At 39.5% G+C, this 15,662-nt stretch overlaps 1 protein-coding gene across 3 annotated transcripts in view; it reads left to right on the top strand.

The window, feature by feature from the left end:
* The window catches only part of LOC114157721 (wiskott-Aldrich syndrome protein family member 3), a 35,176-nt gene extending 19,514 nt beyond the window's left edge, over positions 1-15,662 (top strand). For 2 of the 3 annotated variants that reach the window (XM_028038866.1, XM_028038867.1), the window contains 8 exons: positions 5,054-5,207; positions 5,319-5,436; positions 6,732-6,800; positions 7,323-7,367; positions 8,342-8,475; positions 9,410-9,703; positions 10,530-10,945; positions 12,119-15,662. In XM_028038866.1, the coding sequence (XP_027894667.1) occupies positions 5,054-5,207; positions 5,319-5,436; positions 6,732-6,800; positions 7,323-7,367; positions 8,342-8,475; positions 9,410-9,703; positions 10,530-10,945; positions 12,119-12,276 (1,388 nt within the window). In that variant the 3' untranslated portion in view covers positions 12,277-15,662. The remainder of the gene's footprint in view (positions 1-5,053; positions 5,208-5,318; positions 5,437-6,731; positions 6,801-7,322; positions 7,368-8,341; positions 8,476-9,409; positions 9,704-10,529; positions 10,946-12,118) is intronic. The other variant, XM_028038868.1, reaches the window with a different exon arrangement.

Here is a 15,662-nt window from a genome sequence, read left to right as displayed (position 1 = left end):
ATACAGTACAAAAGAATTCATACCCCTTGAATTTTAAGATAAGATAATAATGCTTTCTTGCCCCCCGAAGGGTGGGTGATTTTGTTTGTCCCAGCACAGCACACAACAAAAATTAAAAATAGATAATAATAATAATTAATTAATGACGTCACAGGCAGCGTCGGCTATACCAGAAGGGGAATGTAAATTCCCTTGAGAGACAGTAAGGGCGCATTCTGATGGCAATGAATTCGATGTTAGGATCACACACATGATTTTTGACATGAATATGATCCAGATTAAGCCCAGAAGCTTCTGGACGGTTGGTGTCACAAGATTACCATGTCATAAAGTTTGCATACATGTTTTACGTAGACACCCTAAAACTCACATTAATGACCATAAAGTCTATACATATCCTTCTCTACTCACATAAAAAGTCAAGGTAGATAGTTTGATTTAAGGGGAACATTTATTTGCCAGAGTAATTCTCAGATGCTACGGTTTGGCGTTCTGCCTAGTCCCTTGGGGAGTATCACAAAAAGTACATGTCTGCTCAGTGCATGTAAACAATCTGTCTGGTTTTTTTATGACATTTGTCTACATTATGCTCCCTTCTCATGTGATGTCTGTGTGTCTCCATATCCCAAGAGTGCTGGAGTGAACTCACTAAGATGAACCTTCTTCTTTAGCTGTGTTTGTGTGCTTAACTAGAGCTTCTGGTTAGTTATTAGTGAGTCAGACTCTCAGCCATTTAGCTTCATATTGTCTCCAATAGTCAGTTATATGAATTCATACTTAATTCTCAGATGTTTGATTTAATATCTTTGTAGGTACATTTTGTAAGATTGATATTTTCTAGCTTTCTGCCAAGCCCTAAAGTCTGGAAACCAATCTATAGCATTTACAGTTATCTAATTCTGCCCATCTATGGCAGTTATTGGTCAAGAGGCGGGGTGCACAATGGATTAGTCCATAGCAGGTCATACACAAGCTGTGTTTCCATTATAAATGTGCACAAAAATTTCTTATTCAGTTAATGTCAAAAAAACACAATTTTGCAATTGCAGTGTTTCCATTAAATAAGAAACCCACATAAAATCAGAAGGGATTAAGTTTGTTCATGCGATAAGTCATTAAAAATCATTCTGCACCATGATCCTCAAACTCCTTCCTGTTGTCTTCATGGTTTGCGCCAGTGGCAACATCCGTTTCTGATGTGAAGAAAAGTGTTTCCATTGCAGTTTATCAAACTAAACTAATTTTCCATAAAAACACCTCATCCTAGCGCCAAAACGTTTGATCAAATAATTTGTTTTTTGAAGATTGACTTGTTTTCATTATGCAAATTTATTTTCGATGTGCCAAATTGAGCAATTTTATGGTCAATGGAAAGGCACCTACAGAGGCCCACTGGACAAACAACCATTCACACACACACTCATACCTAAAGGCAGTTTAGACAGAGCCCAGGTCAGGATTTGAACCTTTTATTAAAAACTGTCATTGTATACTCATTATTCTACTTGTTTAAAACTTTAAAATGATCATTCAGACTGCAGATAAATGCAAGTATTTGGTAAATCACAGTTTTTTGTGGCCATTCCCAGAGTTTAGAAGATCAACAGATTTGTAGCTTACTTAAATGCCATGTTTTGTTGTCATTAACCTTTTTGATGAGTGACTGAAAGAAGCCGCATCGTGTTCATACCTCCTATCTTTTTAGCTCAGGTTTTTTTCTCTTTTACCCCACTTTCCTTTTCTCCTCATGTTTAGTTCTCATTTTCCCCATCTATTTCATATTCATGATCCTCTTTTCTCGCTCTATTCCTCTCCTCTCTCTTTTTTCCATCCTTGCTGGTTCTGCCGAGTCATTCTGCAGCACAGCAGCCTCAGACATTCAGCGTCACAGCAGCGCAGACGGAGATGAAAAGAAAAACCTCAGCAGTCTTTCGTCATACCCTTTCATCCCTCTCCCATTCTTCCTCTTCCACCTCCTCCTCACTTGCTTAGTTTTTCATCTCCTCTCTCCCTTGTCCTCCCACTCGCAATCCATTCCTCTGCCCTCTTGATACTCATTTTTTAGTTCTCCATTACAGAAGTCATGATTCACAAACCTTTCACTTTTTTAGCTTTTACTACTTCTGCTCAGTCATTTTCTCCTGTCTTTCATTTCATTTCTCTATTTCAGTCTCTCCATCTTATTTGTAAAATGGCGACACTGATGGCTTCTCTCTAGTCGAGAAGGAAGGAGGGGTATGTGAAATGGGGAAAAAAAGAGTAAAAATATCGTAAAGAAAAATAAAAAAAGGAGAATATATATTGTAAAGATAGAAAATTTGGTAAGGAGAAATCTGAGTATCTTGTAAGAAAAGAAGAATAAAAGAATGGTGCTTAGTCGAGAAAAGGCAAAAACACTTGACATGTCTCTCTGTTATGTAACAAGTAAAACTATTATGTGACGTTCACTTTAACTAGGTTATCATAGATGGTATCAGGTTTAAGCCATAGAAGGAACAATTGATTCCTCAAATTATTGTACCCTGAGATAGTAAGTAATACAAACCCACGAGCTTTATCACCTTAGTATTATTGAGGGTATTTTTGACATGTATTGAGAAACAAATGCTTTGCTCACTGTCCTTTCACATACAGCACCTCCCTCAGTTATTGGCACGCCTTTAAAAGGTAAAATGCTTTAGATTAATTTGTATTTTATTTCAAATTCTAAAACAAAGACATCAATTTCTGTTTCTAAAAAAGTGGAGGCTGATTGAGCAGATTTTTTTTAACTAGCAAGGTGTGTTTGTGTGCTCTTTCCCAAGGCAGGCAAACAGTAATAAAAATGCTAATGAAAAAGGAAAATTTGAAAGATTTATGCTAATCTTCTTGTTAATCTTCTTATGTCTTATCTTTTTTTCGAGTAGTAAAACGGCACAATGAAAAAAATAAAGTAAATTCTACAAAAAAAAATACCTCAAAGTAATTTAGAACAATTTAAAATGTATTTATTTTTTATTTTCAACAGTGACCAGCTCATTTAATAGGTATTAAAAAGTATTAAATTTAAAAATAGTATCTGTTTTTGCTTTATTTTACACACTTGAATATTTCTGATCAACAGAAAACTGTTATAATAAAGGACTAAAAACAACAGAATTGAATTCTCCTAGACACATTTAGACATGTAGAATCAAGAATCATCTAATCAGACCTGTCTGACACAAAGTAGGCTAAAAGAGCTTTAGAGCAATCTCATAGAAACTATTAATAACCATTTTTGCATTTTTTATATTACAGAATAAAACATTTTGTGAACCAGCAAAATATAAGTTCTTTTGTTGAAGTGCAAACCCCAGATATCTTTTACTGGCTCAGAGAGTGTTTTAAAAAAATCAGTAATACATTCTTCTGTTTCACCTACTGCAGTGTAAATGTTCAGAAGATTGGTAAAACACTTCTGCAGATTCTAGACATGTACAGAGGCCCTCACTCTCTGTTTTATCTCATTACTCTGGTTATCAACTGTATTTAGATTATTTGCAAGGATGTGCAAAAAGGAATATCCTGCAGAACTTAGAGGGATGAAGAAAAAGAGAGTACACAGTGAGGAATAAAATAAGTTTGCTGGAAGAGTAGGTCAAGTCTCTTTTAAGATGAGTCTGATTCAAAGTTTCATTGGCTTCTACAGCAGTGGATTATTCATTTGGCCACAGGGACAGAGGCTTAGGAGGCAATGATCAAACACTGTTCAGACGGTACAGTGCTTTCACTGCAAACTTACATATGAATCAAACAACCCTTTGCCTTTTAGTTTTTAAGGAGGAAGTCACTGCATTCAGAGTCTAACTGTTCTGTCAGCCTCTGTACACATAAATGATCCTTCAGTAAATCACTGACCGGGACATATGTTACACCGTTTGTGGCTTAACCTTATTATATGCTGGGTTGGTGTCAGCTGATCCCACCCATGTGTGTGACTATGTGTTCTGCCATATGGAAGATGCTAGATAGCTCTGTGTTAAACCTCTTACAGTATTAAAGGAATGATACGCACACACACATACGCGTATTTGTGGTTTATGATACCAGTAGGACTTTTAGCATGCTTATGGGGACACACTTTTTCTTACATCTGGTAACCACAAAAAGTATGTCAAAAATAAAATTTTACGCATGCTTACACACACACGCACAAACACACATCATTGCTATTTCTGTTTCTGTGGCGTATGCAAACAACACAGTGCAGATGCTTCTGTTATTATCCAGCTCTGTGTGTGTTTAGGATCATGTTTAGTATGAATGTGAGAATAGACAGATTCCAGACCTAAATCAAACTGAGAACATGTGGCAAGACCTAAAAGGTTGATCTTCCGAGAAACTCTTCACCTTGTTTGACTGTTTGATTGTAAAAAAGTTTTTAAAAATCCAAAATAAAATCTTGCAAATTTTGTTGATGGTTCCACAAAATATAGTTTCAGATTACTGAACGCATGCCACCACACTTGAAAATTTTAATTTGCAAAAATGTGTGTATATATATATATGTGATCATTTTCCAGTTGTGTGGTATCAAAATTCCAATCAGATTGTTGTATTTGTAGCTGTAAAAGATAAATGTATTTCAAAAAATGTTCCTTGTTTATGACAGTGTAAAGAAAATCAATTCCTAGTGTGGGCTGAAGGTAAAGTTGCAATCTTTGCAACTAGATAGAAGTACATAACTGATCATACTTAAAAAGTGTATACAATAATAGGTTCCACCATAGTAGGAGCTCTTTTGTGGCCACTTGTTGTTTATCTTGGATTTTATTAAAACATTAGGTTTCATCAGTAGTAGTCACATGCCAGAGTGTAGAACCCTGATAAGTAATTATCGGAGTTGTCGGACAATTCTGAAACCATAAATTGTCCTTTTGCCTGTAAAATTTGAAAGCAAGGTTCAGATGACCAGACAGTAGTGTTTTAACAGGATTTAGCTGCTAATCTATTCCGCCTTTAAGACATAAAAAGGTATTTCTGTGCAGAACTTCTCAAAACAGCTAAGTTGAAACATCCTCTGGTCTTTCAGTCTCCCTCCAGGACATCAACATGAGGAAAGCATTTAAGAGCAGTACCATTCAAGACCAGCAGGTGGTCTCCAGGACGTCTGTGCCCAATCCTGTGGTGGAAATGTACCACCGCTGTGACAAGCCCCCGCCACTGAATATCCTCAGCCCCTATAGGTGGGTTACATTTGGAGTCGGCCTAATTCCAGCAAATGATGTGTCTGCTCTCTTTTCTTTCTTATCTGTTGCTTACTTTTTCACCTCTCCTCCTCTATTTACCTCTGCAAGGGACGACAAGAAGGATGCGCTGAAGTTCTACACTGATTCCTCCTACTTCTTTAACCTGTGGAAGGAGAAGATGCTGCAGGCCACTGAGGACAAACGCAAAGAAAAGAGGCGGCAGAAGGTAGGCATCCGTTTCCATAGGGAGTGCATTTGCATGTGAAGGTGTATTTTTGTTGTGAACGTACAGCTTGTGTGTCAGTGTGGAGCTGGAGGAGAGTGTGTTTTAGAAAAGTTACAAGAAATAAAGTCATCCTCTGCTTTAATTTGCTTATCTGTTCTATTTTGCCGACTTGTGTCATGTTCTTTTGTTATTTAAGTTGATGCTTTCCTATCTTAATGTTTTCACCATTTAGCTTTGCTCTATTGAATGCAGCAGCAGCTGGGGGATACTTAGTGACAAGATATAATCAGAGATTTTGAAAACTTAAATAACTGCTTATAGTCATTGAAATTGAGACAAGAGCAAATTTGTTACTATATCTTAATGTTTTATTATAAGCTGTTATTTCTATACTACATTATTATATTACAAACTTCAATTAGCTTTAAAAAATGGGTAGATGCTCGAGTTCAAATTTAATGTAGATTTACCACTAGGTTCAAAGTTTTACATACAGGATCTAATATATTTGATCACTGATTATTATTCTGATTATTGTAGTTAGCAAGTTGTACCTAAATGATATGCATTTTCTAGCCATCAACAACCATTAGACATGTGTCTGCTTACTTTACTTGGCAGAATTGGTAGAGTTGATTCAAATACTTTGGTTTCCAATTACACACCTCACTTTTAAGCATACTCAATTAAACAGCTGTTTTGTATGAAAACAAAAAAGGGCCAAATTACAATAAATAAATGACCTGCAAAATAATTATTTAAATCTGTCATTCATTGTTTTGAAAACTGGAAATAAATCATTAAAAAAAAAAACTGATTTAATTATGAGCCACTTCCAGTGAATTGGAAGAAGTTGCATGGACTTGCTGTTTGAAGCCTTTTCACAGCTGACGTTTGATAGTATATTACGTTGATTTAGTCTAACAAAAAAAAGAAATCCTTCCATTCAGATCCCAGAACAGCTGCTGCTGTATGCATTTGCTGCCTTTTGTCAATATTTGTGTCGAATTTAATGCTTATTTCATATTTTTCTGTTCCCTTCCTTCTAAATGTACTGATTTATAAAATTTTGAACCTTACATCAAGCGTTCACTTAAGAAAAAACAACAGGTGTAAGAGGATGGAAAAAGCTGCAGCAGGCTGCCTGAGACATCACTCTACTTTATTCCCTCAGCGCCTGCTCCTTCCTTTCTCTCAGTTGTCTATAGCTTGCTGGCCTTGGAAGATGCGCATCCCCTTCCTCTTCCTCTGCTCAGTCTAATGCACCAGCTTGTCTTTCTCCCATGTTTCCATAGGGCTGTCCGGCCCACCCCGACAGGCCCCACTCCAGACAGGCCCCACCCAGGAGCCCCCTGTCCATCTCTGTAAGGCGACCCAGACCCCTAACCCCCCTACCGCTACCACCACCCCAACGCCCCTCACTTCCTGCCCTCACTCTCCATTAAAACACATTATACACTCACCTCTGAAAAAGGAAGTCTTACATACACCTTGTAATTTAGAAACAGCACTAAAACAAAGTCCTCACTGTATGAAAAAACTAAATCTACACACACACCCCTATGAACTCCCGCCGGTGTGTGTGTCTGTGTGTATACCGTCACCTTATCTCACCATCTCACCCCTCTCTCTCTGACCTCCTGTGTTTGATTTTGGTTGGTTTGTTGTATTCCCACCCATTTTTGGCTCCGTCGTCCGTTGTGTGATAGTCCGTGTTTCACAGTAGTGAACTGGGTAGTGAGTAGACCAGTGGGTGTGTGTGTGTGTGTGTTTGGTTCAGTGTGATGGTAAAAAGGGGTCCAGATCACTTTCCTTCTGCAAACAAAGAGCCAGTAGCTAATGACTGAGGTCCTTTCCACTCCTGTTTGTCTGTGTATCCTCCACAGGAGCAGCAGCGGCAGGTGGAAGACCCAAGCAGAGAGGTGAAAAAGGTTGGTAACCGCTTGCTCTTGATACATTTAAATATTCGATATGTAACATCTATAAAAAAATATAGATTTGTTTACATATTTGTTGTAGCTGCCACTATGTCGTGATGGCATAGTATGAGACTGATAATCTGTGAAAAAAATCTAGTTTCTCTGCCTTCTCCCAGTGCTAATAAGAAGCAACCAATCAGAGCCAGGAGGAGGGTCTTAGCACTGCCAATCACGCTCGTGTACACGCCGTTCACTCCTTACTCTTGCCCCCCGCCCCCACTTGCTCTCTGCTACTCTGTAGCTTCTTCCCAATATCAGAGCATGTCAACAATACTAATGTTAGATTACATGTCCACCAGTGATGGTGAATAGGTGGTTATTAGCACATTGAGCAGCGCGTACCCAAGGTCTATCGACAGCAATAAGACCCAGGTCCTGGCTATAATTGGTTGTTTTTGATCGAGAGTGGTGCATTTTAGCAGATTGCTGAAGTAGCTCAGGGAGGAGGTGCTTCAGCACAGTTGTGATTTGTTTTCACAGATTTTCTGTTTCATGTTGTGGTAACAGTTTTAACAAAAATGTAAAAAAGAAATACTTTTTAAAAAAAAAAAAAGTTACATTAGTTAGTCATTTTCCTGGGAGTGGACCTTTTGCTGAGTTTTTTTTGAGGCCCTGCAAAGCCCACACATTGACCTATTTCAATGACAAGGTTGTGAAGTTATTACAAAAGCTAATTTTGTGAGACTTATAATTATATTGTCATGAAATACATTTACATGCTCTTTGAGTTTTTTTGTTTGTTTGTTTTTGATTCTTTTAACAAATATTCAATTGGTTATAAGGTTGGGGAACTTATGATAATTTTTTGTTTGACAAAAATAGATTAAAAAAAGTATGCTCAGTCATCTTTTATCTTATACCAAAAGAAAGAAGAAAGCATAGATTTTACCAGTTGTGTTTTTCTTTCCTGTTGTTTCGTCCCGCAGGTGCGTAAGGCTCGTAACAGGCGTCAGGAATGGAACGTTCTGGCCTACGATAAAGAATTTCGACCCGATGCCAGGCTCACCCCCTCCCCTTACCACGGCATGTCGTCTGAAGGATCCCTCTCCCCAGATAGCAGGTACATGCTAACCCCAAACCACTTCAGTTGTACCTTTCTAACACATCAGTTTGTTTCTTTTTGTTTATTTCAGACAAGCTAAGCGCAAATTCATTTGACCATATTTACTTAAATGTGTTCTGTTGGAAATTTTCGGATTGCAATTGCATAAAGACACAGCAACACATTTAAAGACGAGCAAAATATAGTGGCTTACAGTTTCTTGAAGACATGTTAATACCCTTTGAACCTATTTTTATTTTTTGCTATATTACACACAGAAATCGCAATGTATTAGACCAACACAAAGCAGCATGTAAGTCTCAAAATTAGGGGGGAAAATTATACGTTGTTCCAAGTATTCAGACCCACTTTACTTTGATAATGCAAAGTAAAATCCTAACCTTTTTGTCCGAAGACATGTAGAGAACAGAAAATATGTGGAAGAAGGTCAAATGTAACTTTTTAGTCAATTTCCCGTCATCTTGAAACGTTATGGTAGGGGTCAGAGTTGATGGAAGCTATCAATCCCGACAATAAGGACAGTTGTAGGGTGTTTTAAACATCATTAATTGGATTTTATTGTCACATCTATAAGTCAAAATTCTTATCTTGATAAGAAATTTTCAATAAATGATAAACGTCCACCAATATTTTCAAGACACTGTGAAATGTTCTTTACTTGTGTCATTTGAAGTTCTGTGCTGCCCTCTTATGGAGACTCTTAAGTGAAACCCAATGTTGTATTTGTTCTTTTCAAATATACTAATCAGAGCATCACAGTTTGGTAGAAGTACAAATAGCCAAACATTAAAATGTTAAAGCAAATGGAAATCAACTAAAATGGAATCCAGGCTCAGGTCGTTGATTAAACATTGTATTTTCCATTGATATCACTTACTTTAGGCTATGCGTGAATAAAGCCCCGCTCCCCTCCTCAATTTTAACCCAATAGGTCAATGGCGTCCGACTCCTACCCGGCAAGTCCCAACCACCCGGCTACCCAGGCTCCAAGCGCTGCCCATCCCGCTGACCACCATGCCAGGGATCACCTTGCTGCCGCCCAGACACAGTCGCTCGATCGCGGCCTGAGGCCAGCCAACCAGCCCCCAGGAGCCGCCGGGGCAGGACCACCGGGTCGACACGCAGCTTCCCTCGGCAGGACCCCATCAGGACACGGGGTCCAGGCCGGGGGAGATCCAACGGTCAATGGGCCAAGGCAGCAGTCGATAAAGGAATACCGAGCTGGGTACGGGTAGGCTTACTAATTTGACTGACAAAGTGAGACAGTGGCGAATATTACAGTTTAAATGGTTCAGTGGCTTTGATTTAGCTGAAACATTGAGGACTTCAAGGTTTGAATCTTCTTCCATTACGTTGATGAACCTCTGTTTTTTCATGAGATTGCAGAATTTAGTGCCCTGGGGTGAGACTATTGTTTTCTCTTTCCAGTCCAAAGAAACTAAGTAGAAGTCTTAGAGGTTGTATTGGAGTCTGTGGTTCTACCTGGGGTTGGCACTAACATTCATCCTGGCTGGTTGGATTTCAAGTGGACAACTCTAAAGGCTCTCCCCTACTTCATCCGAAGCATTGAAATCGGCTCTCATTGATGTAGTCACGTGGCAAAAATTGCGTCATCTTGTTCGCAGTGAGCCGTCCTATTCCGCTTCTCAACAAACAATTTCACATAGCGTTCTGTGAGATGTGTTAGTCTGAAGTTAGTGGGCAGGTCTCCTGTTGTTGTATCCGCAGGCGACATGAATATGTTTTTGGAGTGTTTATCAGACACATTGAGGAATTACGTGGATTGGTATGAGTTTGCACAAAATACCTGCAAACATTGTGAAAAAAAGTCTTGAATGGAAATTGCAAAGTTGTCGTCCACGGAGGAGACGACGTCTCAAGGTGAAGTATGGGAGAGCTGTGAGCCTGATTGTTCGCACCGAGCGTTGGTGATTAGATCTCACTTGTCAGCTCCACATGCAAAGAAATGCAGTCGTGTCTACAGATGTTTCTGAAAAGATGATTTAGTACCGACCCATATGAATGTGTGTTTCCTCTTTCTCACTCTGTAGTGGGCAGCCCTCCACCATACCAGAGTATTACATCCCTCCAGCTCCTCCCCCACCCCCGCCAACCATCCCATCCGCCCAGACTGCCTTCGATTCCGCCACAGCGCCGCCTTCTGCGGCCACCTCCGCCATCCCACCGACCTCCTCTGCCCTCTCCTGCCACTACTCCCCCTCCCCTCCTCCTCCCCCTGCCAACTACGTACCCTCCCCCGCCCACCCCCCTTCAGGTGCACCTCCAGCTGCCCCTCCGCCCCCACCTCCTGGCGTGCCCGCTGGACACCAGGCTCACCCATCCCCGCCTCACGCCGCTGTCGGCCAGACAGCCGTGGATTCGGCGCCTTCGACGAGGAAGTCAACCATGCTGGGGATGATTCCAATGAGCGACGCACGCTCCGACCTGCTGGCCGCCATACGTAGAGGTACGAGTGTCGGCATATTCGCCACATATGTGGCGAATATCTTTCAGGGTTTCTCCCAGAAAACTTGCTAACCCTGATGGTAGAGGACACTACCATGTTTTTGAGTTGAAAAATGTTTCAAGTTGACAGGAAATTTTAAAATATGACTAAGTAATTATGGGTTATTGGAAGACATTATTAACATTACCTAAACACCAACTTTCTTGAAGTTGTTAGTGTGTAGACCAGTAAAGACGGACAGTGGTTGTAGAGATCCAGTCAATAAAAGAAGACGCCTGACCTCAGTCTCCTTATGTGTTCACATACTGACCATACTACAGTATGTTGCCATTGTGCTTCCAACCCTTTCACCAAAGAGACTCTTTGTTCTGTCTGTCACTGGTGTATTAAAAAACATTTATTTGTTGCATTATCAGCTGGTGGACATATATATATATATAAATAAACAATGCTTAGCCTAGTGGGGCGCAAGGAAAGCCTGGGGACCCACCAGGCTTATAATACACTGGGAGAAACCAGTTCATCCACACTAGCCCTGTTTAGTGTACTTTGATCAATCTCTAGTTTGCTGACCTAGAAAGTCCGGTTTGTTTGGGGAGGTGTGAGTGCACAATTGACCAAAGAAGCAAACTTTGGTCCACCTACAAACCTTGTTCTCTGATTGGTTGAAGTGATCTGTGGCACCAAGTTCGAACACCAAGCAGACCAGAGACTGCTCCAAAAGCAGGAATGGGACTATGGCACAAGGCAATCTGGGTAAATAAAACCAAAAATATGCAAAAGTGTATTGCTTGATGGGGAAATGACTCGTGGTCTTTAGGCCAGGACAAAAGGGAAATACTACAATGTCTATAATCTGAAGCAACTCCATTTTTTGTTAAATTTTGCAAAGAATGTAAACATGTTCTTTCAATGGTACATGGCGCAGCGCCCCCACAGACGAGGAGGTGAACCAGTTTTTCAAATGGTTTGGATAGTCTGATACAATGGCCAGTGAAAGAGAATTGCACCAGCTGAACTTTGGTTTCCAATTGAACACGGACTGTGAAAACACCCTTAATCCTTAACAGCTCATGCTTACAGTTTGATCAAATGAAAGATACTTCCAGTAGCATTTAAAGACAAAGCTCTCATCAGACCTCATTGCTCCTCCCTTCCCTTTGTCCCTCGCAGGCATCCAGCTGAGGAAGGTTCAGGAGCAGAGGGAACAGGAAGCCAAGCGGGAGCCTGTCGGCAACGACGTGGCCACCATCCTGTCACGCCGCATCGCCGTGGAGTACAGCGAATCCGACGACGACTCGGAGCTGGATGAGAACGAGTGGTCTGACTAAAACAAATAAAAATAAGAGAAAAAATGAGATGGAGCTTTGTAAGGCTGGACTGGCGGAGCTAAAAGAGAGATAAGTTTTACATTGAGTAAATAACGAAGGTGTCAGGTTAGTTTCAAGGTTCGCATTTTAACTACGAGGTTGACTGAAAAACCAATCATACATTTGTTTACACAGATCGCCGGAGCAGGGCTCGGAGAAGGCCGAGTGACAAGTCGATACTTTCAGCATGCACGGTTGCCCCTCACAACACCTCTTCTCGAACTGAGAGCCTGGAGGCTTTTATGTCAGGCCGCCCTTGGTGTGTGGCACAATAAACACGCCCTCCATCTCGGCAGCCTCCCGCCCCGGTCCGCTCGTTTTTAACCGCAAGCACGGAGCTGTGAAAAACAAACCCATAAACATCTCCCCATATTCACACCCGAGCGGTAGTTATTAGCAGTATGTAGGCAGCGTCCCCCTGTGACTACGGGCTTATTGTGTTTACAGAACACATGGTACAGCACAAGAAAGATGAACGATAGTGCAATATTTACGTATCTGCCAAATGTTCCGAAAGAATTTGAGGAAGCAAATCAGGATAATCAGGGAAAATGATAGCTTGTTAGCAGACGACTGTGCCTGTTTGTGGAACACGCGCGCTCTCGTTAGAGATGAAGCCAAACTTTTGGGAGTTTGGTTCTCTTGACTAACAGGATCGGCATCGGCACACTCCAGGTGAGCTATGACATGTTCCAGCTAGATATTTAAGCTTTGCTTCATTCACAAAATAGTTCATAATTTATTTACCTTAAAGAGGAAGTTAGCCAAGGTAGCTGAGAACTTTAACAGGCTTGTTTTCTGTCGGATATATTTATGTTTGCTTTAATACGTTTATTTAAAACCACACATAAAAATAATACATGAATTGTATTTTCATACAATTTCTGATTGATCATAATGCACTACATATTTTAATAAAGAGTCCATGTTATGTTTGTTTCTAAATTATTGGCACTAGACAACCACTGTACTGTTGTACTTATACATTTACAGACTTAAGAGTTTAATGAAAATTACTTTTTTTAAAAATAGACTGTAGGATGATTTGTCAATATCAGAAATTGTAGCCACAAGAATTTTCAACGCATTCTTAGAGTGTTAAATTTTTTTGACCCAATAATACAGTAATAAATATCACAGATCGTATTGGAAATACTTTAATGCCATCTAGTGGTCAGAGTTTTGCCCATATGAAAGCCATTCATTCATATCTGTTGTAAATTCTATATGCAAATTAGCAATCTCTTCTTCTTTGGCTGAAAAAAAACATTTTTAAAAATTAATCTTGAATGAATTCAGGCAAAAAAGACATTTAAACTGCTAAATTATCATCTGCCTGTCGCCGATTTGGAGTAGTGATATAAAGCTCTGAGAAAAAGCATAACATGGCCTTAACACAATTTAATAATCAGCAAAAGTAATATTTATTTTTAGAATTCACTTTGTTAATAAGAATAATATTTTAGGTTATTTTAAAGAAAAGTCAAATTTTAGGTGTGTTTTAAAGCTTCGTTTGGTCTTGTAGCATGATAATAAAACTTTATATTTTTTAATTTGGGGTTAGACATTTTGGCTAAAGTGGTTTGGAAACCAAGCTCCCAAACGTTGATGTAGTTGTTGATCTTTTACGATTGTGATGTGCTGTCGCTTTCTCCCACTGAGATAGTTTGGTAAACTGGGATAAAAGACGCCGCAAATGCTAACGCTAACATGGGATTACAAGCCTCACCAGCCTGGTTAAAGTTGTTATTCTGCCTACATATCATTGCTTCGGTCGGTCAGGCCACCTAGTTAGCTTATCCCACTGCTTTGTGCTTTTTTAAAATTATTATTATCATTATTATTATTATTCTCACCCTTTGTTAGCCATTCCAAACTCAAAGCCGAATATTTCAGCCTGTGACTGTATGCCCTGGTCTTCTATAAATGCTTCAAGGCTAAACCACAACCAGCACCGTACTAATAATGAAAAAAAATTTTAAAAAACAACCATCTTCATCTTGACATCTTTTCCTTTTGGTGGTCCCAAACGCTTAATACCGTTGCTTTCCGTGGAGGCTCTTGTGAATTATAAATACATAAATGTGAGAAACTTGCAACGCTAATATATAGTATGAAATCTCTTCTCTCTTCTCAGTATAGGTTTGGCTAATCCTCAGTGTGAACTGATTGGACTGTCGTGTTTTTCTAATGTGCTTTTTGTTTGTTTCTTCTTTTTTTTTTTTCTTAAAGTGCTGCAGTGATTCGTTTGCTTTATTTTAGGGATTTTTTTTTTATTAGGTGAGGAGCCAGATGACAGAGTGGAAGATGTGTCCAAGAAGCCAGCTAAAAGATTTGTATTCCTTAGCAGATTAACCTGACGTATTCTCATCTCAAACAGAAGCAAAAATCCAGCAGAAGAAGCATTTGATACTAGAGTCTTGTACCGGATTTTACATCAGGAGCAGCATTTTTGATAGCGAAAAAACACTAACGGTTTATTTTTTACGCGTTTACTTTAGCAAATCTTTATTTTTCCGTTTCGGAGACTGTCTTAAAGCTTCGGTGTTCAAAACGTTTAAAAAAACTTATCGTGTCGCTACGTTTCAGATGATGCCACGCTTTTTTTGGAGGATGTATATATACTCACACACAATAAGTTGGCTTACTCAGAATTTGCACTCTTGTAGAATACAACCACATCTGGATTGAGGACTGAATGATACGACGTGTTGATGAGTTCCTGGTATTCTCTGCAAAGGTCCGAACTACGATTTTCAAACTGTGCCATGAAGCAAAACAGAAAAAAAAAAGCACATATAAACAAGCCAGCGTGGATTTTGCCACAAAGCTCGGTGAGAGTTTACTGTAGAAAGAAAAAAAAAAAAAGTTTATGTTGTAACTGAGAAGTCAAGAGGCATTAAATCTGCTATATTATCCAAATTGTTTCTTCGGTGATCGTGTTGTTGTGCGGGAGTCATAGATACACACCCATCTGCGCGTTTAAAGAAATCTGTCCCAACACTCCGAGAATGTAAAACTCTAGCTTGACTGACTTTTAACGACAAAATATTTGCCAACAAATAGCAAAGCAACCACAGAGACACAAAATGATGAAGTTCTCCGAACACCCGTACCTTGTGTATCTATGGCTTCTGGCTTTTAAAGAAAATGTTCTTCTGTGTTGAAAATGTGACAAAATGAATCATGTTGTATAAACTTTTGGTAAGGCAGCCTTCGAGGTTAAATGCATTTGGTTTACCATAACCTAGACAATAAAACAAAGTGAAGCTGTGTATTGCACACTAAAATCAGCTGTAAACAAGTATGCATGTGACTAAAGTCAATAAATAGTGATTAAAACAGCA

Source organism: Xiphophorus couchianus, chromosome 14 (genome assembly GCF_001444195.1).
Source record: "Xiphophorus couchianus chromosome 14, X_couchianus-1.0, whole genome shotgun sequence".
NCBI lineage: Eukaryota > Metazoa > Chordata > Actinopteri > Cyprinodontiformes > Poeciliidae > Xiphophorus > Xiphophorus couchianus.
This window is presented reverse-complemented; position numbering and strand designations above follow the sequence as displayed.